The following is a 16,007-nucleotide window of genomic DNA, read 5'->3' as shown; positions in this document are numbered from 1 at the left end:
GGGACCAGGCTTGCAGGGGAGGGCAGTTGAGGGCCATCCGGCTGGCAGGGGAGGTCAGTTGGGGGGGGAACAGGCTTGTAGGGGAGGGCAATTGGGGGCCATCAAGCCAGCAGGGGAGAGCAGTTGGGGGCAAGATCAGGCCAACAGAGGAGGGCCGTTGGGGGCAGTCAGGCCGGCAGAGGAAGGCAGTTGGGGGCAATCAGGCCAGCAGGGAGAGCAGTTGGGGGCGAGATTAGGCTGGCAGGGGAGGACAGTTAGGGGTGATCAGACAGGCAGTGGCAGTTGGGGACAAGATGAGGCCAACAGGGGAGAGCAGTTGGGAGCAACCAGGCTAGCAGGGGAGGGCCGTTGGTGGGGACCAGGCTTGCAGGGGAGGGCAGTTGTGGGCCATCTGGCTGGCAGGGGAGGAACAGGCTGGCAGTGGAGGGCAGTTGGGGGCAACCAGGTTGGCAAGGGAGGGCAGTTAGGGGCAATCAGGCCAGCAGGGGAGCAGTTAGGTGTTAATCAGGCCAGCAGGGGAGTGGTTAGGGGGTGATCAGACTGGCAGGCAGAAGCGGTTAGGGGCAATCAGGCAGGCAGGCAGGTGAGCAGTTAGGAGCCAGCAGTCCCAGATTGTGAGAGGGATGTCCCAGATTGGAAAGGGTGCAGTCTGAGCTGATGGACAGCCCCCCCCCCCCCAGTGCACAAATTTCGTGCACCGGGCCTCTAGTATCATTATATATTGCAGCATTCATACTATATTTAAAAAACTCAGGATAGATGAAAATTCTAAATGTTGAAAAGGAAACTTTAACTTTGGAGGAAAGTATAGAATATTATCACCCTAAAACTGACAAAACATAAAACCTGAGCAGAAGAAAATTAAAGAACTGGACACAGTCTAGGGGAAGATCTTTGCAACACAAATGACTGGAAAATAATTTTTATAGTCTCATATATTAAAAACAACATTTAAACCAAGAGGTAAAAGATAAACTGCCCATTAGAAAACAATGAGCATAAGGATATGAACAGTCAATGCAGCCAATCAACAGAGAGAAAAATGTTCAACCTCACCACTAATTAGGGAAATCCAAATGAAATAAAAACAGCAATGAGCTCTCCCCTAAGGGGATCAGGACATATTTTCACACCAATGTAGGAGCCAAATTGTAGCAAGTGCAGTCTGTGTGCCCAGGTGATCAAATGGTGAAGGGAGCCTTCATAGAGAAGCTTTCTCTATAGCATAAGGTAAGTGCCAACCTAATGAGTTCTCTGATGCTCTGTGAGGTGTGCTTTACGGCAGAAGGCTTTCCCACATTTCTGACATTCAAAGGGTCTCTCTCCTGTGTGAATTCGCTGATGTTCAATGAGGCGTACTTTCAAATAAAAGGCATTTCCACATTCACCACATTCATAAGGTTTCTCTCCAGTGTGAGTTTTCTGGTGTTGACAAAGGGATTTCTTCATACTAAAGATTTTTCCACATTCACTACATTCATAGGGTTTCTCTCCTGAATGCATCCTCTGGTGTTCAATGAGGCGTGCTTTAACATAGAAGGCATTACCACATTTACTACATTCATAAGGTTTCTCTCCTGTGTGAATTCGCTGATGTATCCCCAGAGATGAGTGCACCCTAAAAGATTTCCCACATTCATTACATTGATAGGGTTTTTCACCTGTGTGAGTTCTCTGATGATTATTGAGAGTCGTCTTCATTCTAAAGAATTTCCCACATTCTTCACATTTATAGGGTTTCTCACCTGTGTGTGTTCTCTGGTGTTGATTTAGGGATTTCTTCGCACGGAAGTTTTTCCCACAGTCACCACATTCATAGGGTTTCTCCCCGGTGTGAGTTCTCTGGTGTTGGGTAAGAGATATCTTAACGCGAAATTTTCTCCCACACTCACTACATTCATAGGGTTTCTCCCCGGTGTGAGTTCTCTGATGAATTGTGAGGGTTGCCTTCTCAGAAAAGGTTTTCCTACATTCAGTACATTCATAGGGCCTCTCTCCTGTGTGTGTTCTCTGATGTAGAATGAGTTGTGACTTCCTACCAAAAGATTTCCCACATTCATTACATTTAAAGGGCTTCTCCCCTGTGTGAGTTTTATGATGAGCAATGAGGTATGATCTTGCACTAAAGGTTTTTGCACAGTCATTACATTTATAGGGTCTCTCCCCTGTGTGTATTCTCAGATGTTCAATAAGGTTTGATTTCCTACAGTAAGTTTTCCCACATTCATGACATTCAAAGTTTTTATCTCCTGTGTGTGTTCTTTTATGCCCAACAAAGCCCGTTTTCTTGTAGAAGACTTTCCCACACCCACTGTATTCAAGAGTTTGATCCAAAGTTTGAATTGTCTTATGCTGAAGGTCATTATCATGCCTGAGGGCATTACCCCCAACAGAACTGTTGCCACACAGCAGTGAGAGAGATCCTTTTAAAACAAATCATATCATATCACTCTTTCATTCAAAACCCAACAACGGCTTTCCCTGTCACAGTATAAAATTAAAGTGCTTAACACAGCCTATAAAACTCTACATAATTTGGCCCCTAGAAAACTTTCTGATATTGCTTCTTAACACTCTCATCACCCATACTTAAGCCATACTGGCCTCTTTGCTATTACTAGGATATATCACTCAGACTAGGCTTGGAACTTACAGATATCTGACCCCAAAGTATTCAAAATCTACATGGCTCCATATCTCTCACTTCACTGATGTTGGTGCAATGATGTTAACCTCACCAAAAAGTCTTCCCTGGCCACATTCCCTAAAAGCACCCCCCCCCATCATTATCTACCTTCTTATCTTGCATTGATTTTTCCCTACCAAATATTATGTATTTGTTTACTTCTGGTCTCTTTCCCTCATGTAGAACTGCAAGGAGAACAGTGATATTAGTTTATTCACTGCTGGATCCCCACACCTTTGCACAGAATGTGACCAGCATATAGTTGACGCTCATGAATGAATGAATGGCTACAATAGAAGGCATCTGAAGCAATGGAGAGAAGGAAGGCATTGAGAACAATAAAGCGAGAGAGGCTGGCTAAGGATAAATGTCTAAGGTGAGGCAGGCAGGGACGGACAAGAGTGGTAAATAACCACAAAAACCAAGATAAAATAGGAGAGAACATCAAAGTGTGAGCATGATACTGGGATGTGATTTAGACATCTGAAATATACAGGTCTTCTGTTCTCCAGTCATTTTCAAAGAGCAAGGACCACTAAAGAAAGATTCCTGAAAAGTACTGCTGAGTGATAACCTTAGACCTGAATTCCTGGGCTCTTATCTCCCGTTATCCATATGCCCAGTTCTTGCTCACTCACCTGGGCAACCATGGCCTGAGGATGCCTCCTCTAATATCCACAGCTCTTCGCCTCGCTCCAACTTGAAGATCATCTCTGGTTTGGCCACGCAGAGGCCTGTTAATGGGAAATGGCACAGGACATGGGCCAAGTTGTCTGAGCTTTAGGGCCTCTGATGGAGGAGGAAGGTGCATCTTCATGAGCTGCACGAGGAAGGGGGCCCATTTAAACCTTTCATCGGGGGAAGTGAGAACACACACACTCTTCCTGGTGCCCCAAACTGACCAATCATCTGTGACCCTTGAATCTAAAACTAAAATATCATTAAACTCAACAACAACCAAAAAGAAAACACATGCTACCAGGAGTTACATGGACAATAATTCTCACCCACAGATGCCAGGTTGCTGTAGTTCTCCAGCATCACATCCTTGTGCATGGTCCTCTGAGCAGGGTCCAGTCTGTGCCACTCCTGTCGGGTAAAATCCACAGCCACATCCTCGAAAGATACAGATCCCTGTAACAACAATCTGAAATGATCAGAATGGGACACATAGAAAAAATTTTTGGGAACTAATTCTCTCAAAAGAACACCATTAAGAATTTACTAGAAAAAGAAAGAATTTACTAGAAAAACTACACTGGAGCCCAGATGGTGTGGCTCAGTGGTTGAGCATCAACTTATAATCCAGGAGGTCACAGTCTGATTCCTGGTCAGGGCACATGCCTGGGTTGTGGATTTGATCCCCAGTAGGTGGTGTGAAGGAAACAGCTGATCGATGATGTTTCCCTCTTGTCGATGTTCCTATCTCTCTATCCCTCTCCCTCCCCCTTTCTCTCTAAATAATCAATAAAGCCCAAACCGGTTTGGCTCAGTGGATAGAGCGTTGGCCTGCGGACTCAAGGGTCCCAGGTTCGATTCCGGTCAAGGGCATGTACCTTGGTTGCAGGCACATCCCCAGCAGGGAGTGTGCAGGAGGCACCTGATCGATGTTTCTCTCTAATCGATGTTTCTAACGCTCTATCCCTCTCCCTTCCTCTCTGTAAAAAATCAATAAAAAATATTTTTAAAAAATAAAAATAAAAATAAAAATAAAAATCAATAAAAAATAAAAAATCAATAAAAATGGCCCTAGCTGGTCTTGCTCAGTGGACAGAGCGTTCGCCTGTGAACTGAAGCTTCCCAGGTTCGGTTCCAGTCAATGGCACATGCCCAGGTTGCGAGCTCAATCCCTAGTGTGGGGCGTGCAGGAGGCAGCCAATCAATGATTCTCTCTCATCATTGATGTTTCTATCTCTCTCTCCCTCTCTCTTCCTCTCTGAAATAAATAAAAATATATTTTTTAAAAATATTTTTTTAATCAAGAAAAACATATTTACAAAAAAATACTTAAAAATAAACTGCTGTTGTTGCCTACCCCTGGTACTAAGCAAGAAACAGCACCTGATAAGGTGACTTGAATTCTGTAAAATGCATATTTTGTAAAATGCACAATTGAGAATATTGCTAGTTCCTCTCCATAACACTCCCTAAAAAAAGGCTGTATTTGAATAAGGCCCTGAAGAAAAGTAAGCCATGTCTGAACTGCAAACACCAATAGCTCTCTTGATGCCTTTAGACCAGGGTGGGCAAACTTTTTGACTCGAGGGCCACAATGGGTTCTTAAACTGGACCGGAGGGCCGGAACAAAAGCATGGATGGAGTGTTTGTGTGAACTAATACATGTTAACACTGCTGCTGGTGAAGGAGCGGAGGGGAGAGCAAGAGAACCCTCTGCTCTTTCGGCTCCGCGGGCCGGATAGAACAGCCGAACGGGCCGGATCCAGCCCGCAGGCTGTAGTTTGCCCACAGCTGCTTTAAACCCTTACGCTCTGTAGGGAGTAGCGATAGGGTTAAGCCTCAGACTGACCTTTGGCAAAGCCACAAACAAGTCTCAGCTTAGAGGGCACAACACTCTTAGCATAATTAGGCTTGACCTTATGATGCTCCCTAGATCTTACCTGGGTAGCTAATGGGCTATGGGAGGTCCAGCAAGTGCTGCCAAAACAAGTGAAACCCACAAGAACACTGTAACTATGGTGACCACTACCTTGTTTACCTCTGGCTATAAAATAAAGGCTCAGCTTGCTGTCTGGATCTCTCTCTGTGGCCTTAGCCAGGCACAGGAGATCCACCTAGATCCAGCTTATTCTCTTTATCTATCTTTTCTACATCCTTTGCCATCCCTCCTCAGGCTCACCGAACCCTTGGCTGAGCTGGCCCGGTACAATGCTCCACACTCAGACATAATTCTCAAAGTGTGTGCTACTTGTACTAACAAAGATGGGAGCCCAATAGGCTTATGACCAAAATAACCATGGTGACAGGGAGGGAGTTTATGCATAGATTTAACAACATGGACTTCCACTCACCAAGGCAGACCTGGTGGCAGCCGAGTGCCTAATTTGTCAGCAGCAAAGACTAGCACTGAGTCCCTGATATGGCACCATTCCCCCAGGTGATCAGCCAGCTATCCGGTGGCAGGTTGATTCCATTGGACCACTTCCATCATGGAAGGGGCAGCACATTATTCTTACTGAAATAGGCAGTTACTCTGGATATGGATTTGCCTTCCCTGCACACAATGCTTCTGCCAAAACTGCCATCTGGGGCCTTATCCACTGATCAAGAAACTCACTTCACAGCAAATAAAGTGCAGCAATGGGTCCAAGCTTATGGAATTCACTTGTCTTACCATGTTCCCCACCATCCCGAAGCAGCTGGCTTGATAGAATGGTGGAATGGCCTTTTGAAGACTCAATTAGGCCTGCAGGACAAGATGGAGTTCCTGCAGGTCCCGAAGCACGAACTGCAGAGGGTCAGTGGCCACAGCAGCCTCCGTGGCTATACACAAATTTTCTTCGGGGCAAATCCTGTTGGTACACTAGTGGGGGGAGACAAATATGGAAACAAATACTATGAAGACAACAGTTTTTTGGCTCTTACCAATGGGCTCTATATACACAGTATTTCCTCACCCCTTATCCACAGGGATATGTTCTGAGACCCCCCCCAGGGCAGTGGTCGGCAAACCGTGGCTCGCGAGCCACATGCGGATCTTTGGCCCCTTGAGTGTGGCTCTTCCACAAAATACCACGTGCGGGTGCACACGTACAGTGCGATTGAAACTTCACGGCCCATGCGCAGAAGTCGGTTTTCGGCCTGGGCGAGTCTATTTTGAAGAAGTGGCGTTAGGAGAAGTGGAGGGTGTCGGTCAGTCCGAGGGGAGACGCGGTGCAGGCGGGCCGAGGGATACACAGCGCGGGGGAGGTACATTGTTTTGAGGTACGTTGGCTGAGGTCGACCCCTTCCAACTCTCCCATCCACACTCGTCTATCTGAAACAAGTATACAAGACGAGTGTGGATGGGAGAGTTGGAAGGGGTCGACCTCAGCGAACATACCTCAATCAGATTGAGGACGTTTTTAGCAAAGGCCAGCTTAGGAGTCCCCTAATTAAGTTAATAACAATGTACCCACTTATATAGTTTAAGTTTAAAAAATTTGGCTCTCAAAAGAAATTTCAATCGTTGTACTGTTGAGATTTGGCTCTGTTGACTGATGAATTTGCCAACCACTGTCCCAGGGGATGCCTGAAACCACAGAGAGTGATGCAGCCAAAAGCCAAAGAACACCTTTAAGAGGCAAGGAAGGATGCTCCCCCAGGGCCTTCAGAGGGACCATGGCTCTGCCAACACCTTTATTTCTGACTTCTGGCCTCCAGAGATATGAGAATAAATTTTTTGTTGTTTAAATCCAAGTTTTTGGTCATTAGCTATGGTCGGCCTGGAAACTAACACAAATTTTATTGGGGCGTGAGGCACTACTGTAATAATTACCTAAGAATGTGCAAGTGATTTTGGCTTGGGATAATGTGTAGAATCTGGAAGAATTTTGAGGTGTGTGACACACAAAACCTAGATTGCCTGGAAGAGACTACTGGAAGAAATATGGACATTAAAGGCACTGCTGCCCTGGCTGGGTAGCTCAGTTAGAGCGTCGTCCCCATATGCCAAAGTTGCAGGTTCAATCCCTGGTCAGGGCACATACAACAATCAACCAATTAATGCATAAATAAGTGGAACAACAAACTGATATTTCTCTCTCCCTTCCTCTCTCTCTAAATTCAATAAATAGGTTTGGCTTGGTGGTTGACCGTCAACCTATGAACCAGGAGGTCACGGTTTGATTGCACATGCCCAGGGTTACAGGCTTGATCCCCAGTAGGGGGCGTGCAGAAGGAAATTGATGTTTCTATCTCCCTCTCCCTTCCTCTCTGAAATCAATAAAAACGTATTTTTTAAATCAATAAATTAAAACATTTTAAAGGCATTGCTGCAGAGGGCTCAAAAGGAAGTGAGAAAGAGTAGAGCAAGCATCTATCATCTTAGAGAATAAGTGTATCATCATGAGCAGAATGTTAATAGAAATATGAACATAAAAGGTGTTTCTAAGGTGAGATTTCAGATGAAAATGAAGAACGAGTTACTGGAAACTGGAGAAAAGACTATCCTTGTTATATAGTGGCAGAAAACCTGATAATATTGTGTTCTATGGTTGTGTGGAAAAATAGAACTTATAAGGAATGAACTTGGACATTTAGCTGAGAGATTTTCAAGCAAAATATTAAGGGTGTAGCCTGTTTTTGTCTTGCTGCTTATAGCGAAAGGTGAGACAAAAGAAACATATTGGCTAAGAAGCTATTAAGCAAAAAAAGGAACCAATACTTGATGATTTGGGATATGCTTGTCCTACCCATAGTGTAAAAAAAAATTAGAAAATTCACTGTTCAGAACTAGTGCTATGGAGAGAAAGCCAAGAGTATAGCTAGATAATCTTTTCCTGAAGAGATGAGATATGTGATTCATGACCCACTGAACCATCTAGGAATAGAGATGGGATTATCCAGTAAAGATCTCTTGGCTGATGGGGACCTACACAGGAGAGCCACAAGCCTTTTGAGAATGTTGTATGTGCAGAAACACTGCAAGCTTGAACTGAAAGGGACAAATAAAGGACAAAAAGAGAAAAGGCTCTCAGGCTTCTAAAATATTACAGGTAGGAAACCATCTGATGGAACTACCTAGCTGTAAACATATGCTTGTAAAGAAAGGAAGAATGACTTCCAGGGAAGAGTCAGAGGGTGGAGATGCAGGCCCAGAGGTAGAGAGAGGCCAATGGAGCAGTAGGTGGTACAGGGGTTGAAAATGGTGCCACAGGTCCAAAACATGGAGCCACCTCAGCCCCACGGGGCAGAGCATTAAGCCACAAAGAATTATTTTCAGGCCTTGTGTATGGATGTTGCTGTGAACAAAACGAACTCCATTTTTGTGTTCCTCATTTCTATTCAAGTTTTTCATGCTATGAACTCTGACCAACCTCACTGTTCTTAACCAGCACACCAAAGCTTTATAGTTAATGATTATCTGTGTTTCTTAAACCTACACAATGTAGCTGTAAAGATTCTTGTCAGTAGTGGCCAGAATGGCATGGCAACCAAGATGAATATCAAACTAGTGTTAGCATCAACTCAAAACACTCATCTATCGCAAGGCCACCAGGAGGTATGGCTCCTGGCACATACTGCATTATTTGTCCCTTTTTCTTAGCAATCATTAATACCCAAGCTATACTATACTAGTAAAAAAGGTAATGGGACAGCAGTCTGATAGCAAAGAATATCTTCACAGACTGATAAGTCACCTGCCTGCTCCAATCCTATCCCTGTAAGGAACTTACCTTATAATAAATTCCATTATCATCTATAGAGTTGCCTGCATCGTTTTTTGGTCTCAATAAATCCTCTCACCTGGCCGGTGTGGCTTAGCGGTTGAGCATATCGACCCATGAACCAAAAGGTTGCAGGTTCGATTCCTGCTCAAGGCATATGCCCGGGTTGCAAGCTCAATCCCCAGTGGGGGCCATGTAGGAGGCAGCCAATCGATGATGTTCCTCTCTCATCAATGTTTCTATCTCTTTCTCCATCTCCCTTCCTCTCTGAAATCAATAAAAATATTAAAAAAAAAAAAAAAGAAACCCTCTCATTACAGTGGTCACTACACTGGTGCTCCATCCTCAGACACCTTGAAACCTAATGGAATTGCCATGCTCAATTTCAAGCTTGCTTAAAACCAGTGACCCTTCGATTCCTTCCAATTTCTCCCTTTGGAATAGAAATGTCTATCTTATGCCTGGTCCACCATTGTACCTTACTTGTTTTTTAATTTCACAGATTCACAGATGGAAAGAAAGTTTGTCCCAGGATGGATCATACCCAGTCTCATCCCATCCATACTTAGATAGTTTAAATAATAAGATCTAGGGCTTTTTGAGCTGATGACACTTAGATGAGATTTTGGACTTAGAGTTGATGTTATAATGAGTTAAGACTTTTGGGGCTGTTGAGATGTGGTGAATTGATTTTGTACCTGGGATGAACATGAATTTGGAGACCAGAAAATGGACTATAACGGGTTGAATGGTGGACCCCCCAAAAATATGTCCATATGCTAACACCTGGACTCTGTGAATGTTACCTTATTTGGGAAAAGGATCTTTGCATATGCAGTTAAGGATCTTGAATTGAGATCATAGTGAATTACCTGGGTGGACCCTAAATCCAATGACAAGTGTCCTTATAACAGACAGCAGAGGAGAGGGGATTGATGCTGTGGTTCCTGGGCACCATTCAGGTCGCCATCACATTGGCCAAGAGGAGCAGCATGGTTTTCACGGTGTTCACGGCAGGTGATGATGAGCAATCTACACAGATGGCTGCAAGTTGGGAAGATGACAAAGTGACAGAAGCATCCTCAAACAGTTCTGTTGCTGTTAAAATCAATACCAAAAGATGCACTCACTAAAAGTTGAAACATCAGCTGCAAATGGGAACCAGTCAGGAAGTTTAGTCTGTTTTCATCCCTCATTTGAACCCTGTAACACTTCTAAAAACTCTCCATCCAGCCCTAACCAGTTTAGCTCAGTGGAGCATCGGTCTGTGGACTGAAGGGTCCCCGGTTCGATTCTAGTCAAGGGCATGTACCTGGGTTGCGGACACATACCCAGTAGGGAGTGTGCAGGAGGCAGCTGATCGATGTTTCTCTGTCATCGATGTTTCTAACTCTCAATCCTTCTCCCTTCCTCTCTGTAAAAAGATCAATAAGATATATTTTTAAAAATTAAAAAATAAAAACTCTCCATCCAGATTTTGTGATACACCGCTCTTAATACAGTCATGTGTATAAACAGGAAGAGAAAGTTCAGGACCTATCACTCCCTCTCAGAAGCCTAGTCAATGTTCAAATAAGAGACCTACCCAGAACCTCACTGTCAATAAAAATATTTTTAAAAAAGGACAAGACGAGCAACCTAGCAAGACAGAAAACTTTTAAATAAATAAACAAATAAGCCAGTCCCAAAAGATTACATATGGTATGATTCCACTTGTATAACATTTTTTTATTGATTTCAGAGAAAGGAAGTGAGAGGAAGAGAGATATAGAAACATCAATGATGAGAGTGAATCATTGGTCAACTGCCTCCTGCACGCTCCACACTGGGGATTGAGCGGGCAACCCAGGCATGTGCCCTGAATAGGAATCAAACCGTGACCTCCTGGTTCATGGGTTGATGCTCAACCACTGAGCCACACCACCAGGCTAACATTCTAGAAATGACAAAATTATAGAGCTGGAGTACAGATTGGTGATTGCCAGGGGTTAAGGGGGGAGTGGGAAAGAAGGGAAGTGGTTGTGGTCATTAAAGGACAACATGAGGGATCCTTATAATGATGGAAATGTTCTGTATGTCAATATACTGATTGTGATATTGTATCAAGGTTCTGCACAGTGTGACCATTGGGGGAAACTGGGGCAAGAGTACATTACATTTGAATCTACAATTATCTCAAAATTAAAATTTACCTAAAAAAATAGAAAATAGGAAACAGTAGGCTCTTCCTCCTTACCTTAAATGATCTGTCAGGTTGTCCTGGAACCAAGGCAGAGAACCTCTGGAGTAATGTCTCATTAGCTGGCATGTTCACCCTGGGTCTCAGCCCACCTTCCAAAGCTAGATGGGTGTCTGTATGTGGGCTGCAGTCAGAATGAATGGAAGATCCTGCCACCTCCAGGAAGGAGATAGCTCAACAGCTCCACAGAGACACCGAGGACTCCTAAAAGGATAGTATCCATGTTATCTGTGTCATTCCCTATTTACCCCACAAAGTTCAGCAAACCCACTCTGAGGCTTAGTCAGGGTGGATTATTTAAACAATCATGAGTGTTGGAGTCAAATTAATGAGCTGAGTCTCTTATTCTTGGTTGGCTCCACAGGCGGCTTCACACCATACCCAGCCAGCCTATCCCTTAATTCCAGGTTCAAGGCACATCTGGGTTTGGGGGAGGGCAGGACTGGAGCATTGAAAGGTGCTGAAGCCTCCTGGAGTGGGAGGGGGAAGAACTTGTCCATAGGGACCTGGTGGGTGACTGTAGAGACAGGAAACCTGGAAACCTGGTCATCTGAATGAATGACACTCTTCTGCCATCGTGAATTATTTTGCCATTTTAGGATGAAAATCCTTAAAATTCTTATACAGAAATCTCTTAGCCTCTTCTTCCCACATGAAAATGATTCAACATTAATATTATTATTTATTAAATCGACAAATTGGGGATGGGGGAAACATGCTACTATTAACTTACAGGGGAAAAAAAGCCTTTGGCACAAGTCAGCAATCATTACTAATAAAAAACTAAAATTAGGGAAGAAATAAATTACTTACATTTCACAAAAATCATTTACAAAACATAATCATGGAATACTATGCTAAAAAATAAAATGGTGAAGCTATTGCCATTAAAATTAGCAACAGGATAGGGATATCTGGTACAATTCAAAATTGTTTTTCTGGCTTTGGCTCACACAATAGAAGATGAAACAATCAGAATAAATATTGCAAAGAAATGAAAATGTAGCGTTCTTTGCCAAAGATATGATTTTATACATAGAAACCCTACCAGACTCTATTAGAATTCATTGGGTCCTAACTGGTTTGGCTCAATGGATAGAGCGTCAGCCTGTGGACTCAAGGGTCCCAGGTTCGATTCCGGTCAAGGGCATGTACCCTGGTTGCAGGCACATCCCCAGTAGGGAGTGTGCAGGAGGCAGCTGATCAATGTTTCTCTCTCATCGACATTTCTAATTCTCTATCCCTCTCCCTTCCTCTCTGTAAGAAATCCATTATATATATATATATATATATATATATATATATATATATATATTAAGGGGCTAGATACAAAATAAAATTATAAGATGGTTTTTCCTCTACAACAACAATGATAAAATGAAAATGGGAAAAACCCATTAGTAATGATAGCAAGAAATACATGAAATAAACTTTTAAAGAAATGGTACCTACAAAATTTTTAAAAGTTTAAAAAAACTGACAAATATGAAAGTCACATAGACATACCATATCCTTAGATGAGAAGATGTAATAGAAATGTCAACCCTTTCCAAAGCATTAAACTGAAGTAATGCAAAGAATTAAAGAAGAAAACTTAAACACAAAGCTCAATAAGATGGTGCATATAAAATTTTAGCTAAAGAGACTCTTAAAGGGAAATGCATGTTCTTAAATGTTTTTTCACAACGAAAGACTGAATATTGATAAATTAATGTGTAATTTAAGAAGTTGATAAAGAGAAAATAGTACAGGTTCGAGCAGAAATTAAGGAAATAGATATATTAGAGAGGATCAACAAGGCCAATAGCTGGTTCTTTGGCAAGACTAATAAAATTAGCAAACTTCTGGGGAGACTTATGGAAGAACAAATCTAAACAGACACACTATTTATTATTATTAAGACTTGGCAACAAGACACAGCAAGGAGTCTAAAAACTAACAACCCCAGAAACCCCCATCTCTGTCCCGCGTAGACTCCCATTTACTAGAGTCTTTAATTCCCCACCAACAGACCCCACTGACAGTGTATCATTCCCAAAAGCCACCACCTCAAAATCACCTCAATGTCAAGTCACAAAGCCTCGTGCACTCGCGTTAGCGCCGCGCGCCACCCACACTGACCGGCCTCTGAGGGACACTGTTGTTTCCTATCATCACCCCTGCCACTGCCCCTTGTGGGGTTGTCGGTTTTGCACACGATCTTTTTTTTTTTTTTAATCTTTAAATTCTTTATTGGTTAAGGTATTACGTATGTGTCCCCATCCCCCCATTAACCCCCAACCTCACCCCCCCCCCACTCATGCCCTCACCCCCCTGGTGTCCGTGTCCATTGGTTATGCTTATATGTATGCATACAAGTCCTTTGGTTGATCTCTCCCCCTTACCCCCATGCACACGATCTTAAGGGCTGTGTGGCTGTGGTCTGCTCACTCTGAACCAGGTGCAGCTGTGGATCCGCCCAGACTTTGTCCGTGAGTGACGTTGTAGGGCGAGGAACATGGCTGCGCCCAGGCGTCGGTCCATGACGGACGCCATGTGAGAGTCTATTCCGTACAATGGGCTGTTCCACAGGAGGTGGGGGCGGGGGCGCTGTTCATGGATAGAAACCTTCTGAGTGTGAGTTTCCGTGAGCAACTGACCTTGGGAGCTGGGTTCTAAAGGTCTGTGCAAAGTTTATGGAAGTAGAGGTGGCAGTCTCCCATCCCTGGGGGGAGGGAGATGTTTCCAGATGTTCAAAGGAGATACCACTGGGGGAGGGGTAAAGTCCTGATCACAGTTTCTTCCTGGGAGATGTCACTAGGAGGAAAGGGGAAGTTAGGATGGTACAGTCCCCCTCCTGGCTGATACCACTGGGCAAGAGAGGGAGGAAGTCAGGGTGGTACAATCCTCACCTTGGAGATACCACCAGTAAAAGGAGGAAAAGTCAGACTAAAGCAAGTCCCCTCCTGGGCGATACCACAGGAGAAGAGGGGTGAGGAGTGTCAGGGTGGTACAGTCTCCTCTTGATGTGGGTAGGGGGTGCAGGGAAGGGAAGGAATTAGTATGGAGGAGACTTGAATCCCCCTCAGACTCCATTCCCTCCATTTACCCACTAAAATAGTAGCTAGGAACTCTAGCTGGTTTGGCTCAATAGATACAGCCACTGACTGAAGGGTCCGGGGTTTGATTCTAGCCAAGGGCACATGCCCGAGTTCTGGGCTTGATCCCCAGTAGGGGGCGTGCAGGAGGCAGCTGATCAATGATTCTCATCATGGATATTTCTCTCTCTCCCTCTCCCTTCCTCTCTGAAATCAATAATAATATATTTTTTAAAAATAGCAGCTAGGAAAATAATTATAATACTAGCCTTCAATATGAACAACTAACGTTTTTCAGAAAATTGTCAATAGAAAAATATTTAGAAAAACATAAGCATATTTTTTATGAAAGTGCATCTCCAAGACGTACCCCTGACTTATGCTTATGTTGTCAATCAGGCTGCAGCAGTTTACGCTCTCTTGTATGGAAATTCAGGAGATGCTACTGAGTCTTGCGAAAGAAGAGAGATTCTGGGTGTTCTTCACTTCTGAACTACCCATTCTTCAAAACCTAGTCTAAGTATATCCTCCAGCAGGAAGCCTTTTCTGACAAGAGGTAGAGAGGGTTTTTCCCCTGCTGAAGGCATTTCAGACCCAACAGGCCCTGCCTAACCTGGGGTATGGGTTGCTGGGTACCCTACAGACATTCAGATGCCTCTGGGCCTCCGCGCAACAATCAGGAGTGTTAGACTGACAACCTCTCAGAGTATCCCATTTTCTCTGTCTCCCCTGCAAGCATTTGTGAATTGAATGGGAGACAGAATGGGCAACTGTGAGAACATTGCTGTAACACACACACTTGTACGAAAATTACCAAAATTTATTGTGTGACTTCTGGTCAACATCTCAAATCCTGGACTCTGTTAACGTCCATTACCAATGCTTCCTTGGCTGATCTCAAGCCCGGGCCTTTTTCTTTTTAAGTCTACAACACCTATGTTGCACTCTTCTGATCTGGATGCATGTCCTCTATTAATGATTCCATTATCAATGTCCCTGGATTTTGACTCTAAATACAAACTATTGCTAACTTTTCCACCATATGTGCTCTTTATAGATTGAGAGACTAGGCATATGTTAATCTTCCATTATCAATATCTATCTGGTCTAGATCTCAACTATTAGACCATGGTTAACTTTCTTTTTAATTTTAGAGAGAGGAAGGGAGGGGGGGGGGAGAGAGAGAGAGAGAGAGAGAGAGAGAGAGAGAGAGAGAGATCTGTTGCTTCCTGCACGTGCCTCAACTGAATTGAACCCAAGACCTGGGTATGTGCCCTGAACAGGAATCCAACCCACCACCTTTTGGTGTACAGGATGATGCTCCAACCAACTGAGCCACACTGGCCAGGGCAACCCTGGTTAACTTTCTCTCTCTCTCTCTCTCTCTCTCTCTCTCTCTCTCTCTCTCTCTGTTGTTGTTCTTTGTATTTCAACCCTGGTTACCTTTTAAAAAATATATATTTTATTGACTTTTTATAGAGAAGAAGGGAGAGGGATAGAGAGTTAGAAACATCGATGAGAGAGAAACATCGATCAGCTGCCTCCTGCACACTACCCCCCACTGGGGATGTGCCCGCAACCAAGGTACATGCCCTTGACCGGAATAGAACCTGGGACCC

General features: G+C 43.8%; 1 protein-coding gene across 2 annotated transcripts; it reads right to left on the bottom strand.

The window, feature by feature from the left end:
• Positions 1-3,262: 3,262 nt before the first annotated feature.
• LOC118654470 (zinc finger protein 157-like) lies at positions 3,263-13,791 on the bottom strand. 2 transcript variants are annotated; one of them, XR_004966999.1, is made up of 6 exons: positions 13,696-13,791; positions 11,309-11,515; positions 9,945-10,116; positions 6,039-6,227; positions 3,694-3,820; positions 3,263-3,506 (listed from the first exon to the last, which is right to left on the bottom strand). XR_004966999.1 is itself a non-coding variant. In XM_036305806.1 (4 exons), exons 2-4 carry the CDS (start codon positions 6,051-6,053, stop codon positions 3,317-3,319), a joined length of 246 nt encoding a protein of 81 aa, XP_036161699.1. In that variant the 5' UTR covers positions 6,054-6,227; positions 9,945-10,164; the 3' UTR covers positions 3,263-3,316. The 2 variants fall into 2 exon arrangements, 1 of the variants encoding a protein (XP_036161699.1); XM_036305806.1 differs by lacking the exons at positions 11,309-11,515; positions 13,696-13,791 and having other exon boundaries at positions 3,263-3,420; positions 9,945-10,164.
• Between the last annotated feature and the right edge of the window lie 2,216 nt (positions 13,792-16,007).

The sequence above is a fragment of the Myotis myotis genome, unplaced genomic scaffold (genome assembly GCF_014108235.1).
Source record: "Myotis myotis isolate mMyoMyo1 unplaced genomic scaffold, mMyoMyo1.p scaffold_m19_p_4, whole genome shotgun sequence".
In the NCBI taxonomy this organism is placed as follows: domain Eukaryota; kingdom Metazoa; phylum Chordata; class Mammalia; order Chiroptera; family Vespertilionidae; genus Myotis; species Myotis myotis.
This window is presented reverse-complemented; position numbering and strand designations above follow the sequence as displayed.

Excerpts from the sequence above, each read along its gene's own strand:
- LOC118654470 (XM_036305806.1), bottom strand. Across the intron at positions 3,421-3,693 it reads CAGCAACCTGGCATCTGTGG|GCCTCTGCGTGGCCAAACCA; the intron begins GTGAGAATTATT and ends TCCCATTAACAG.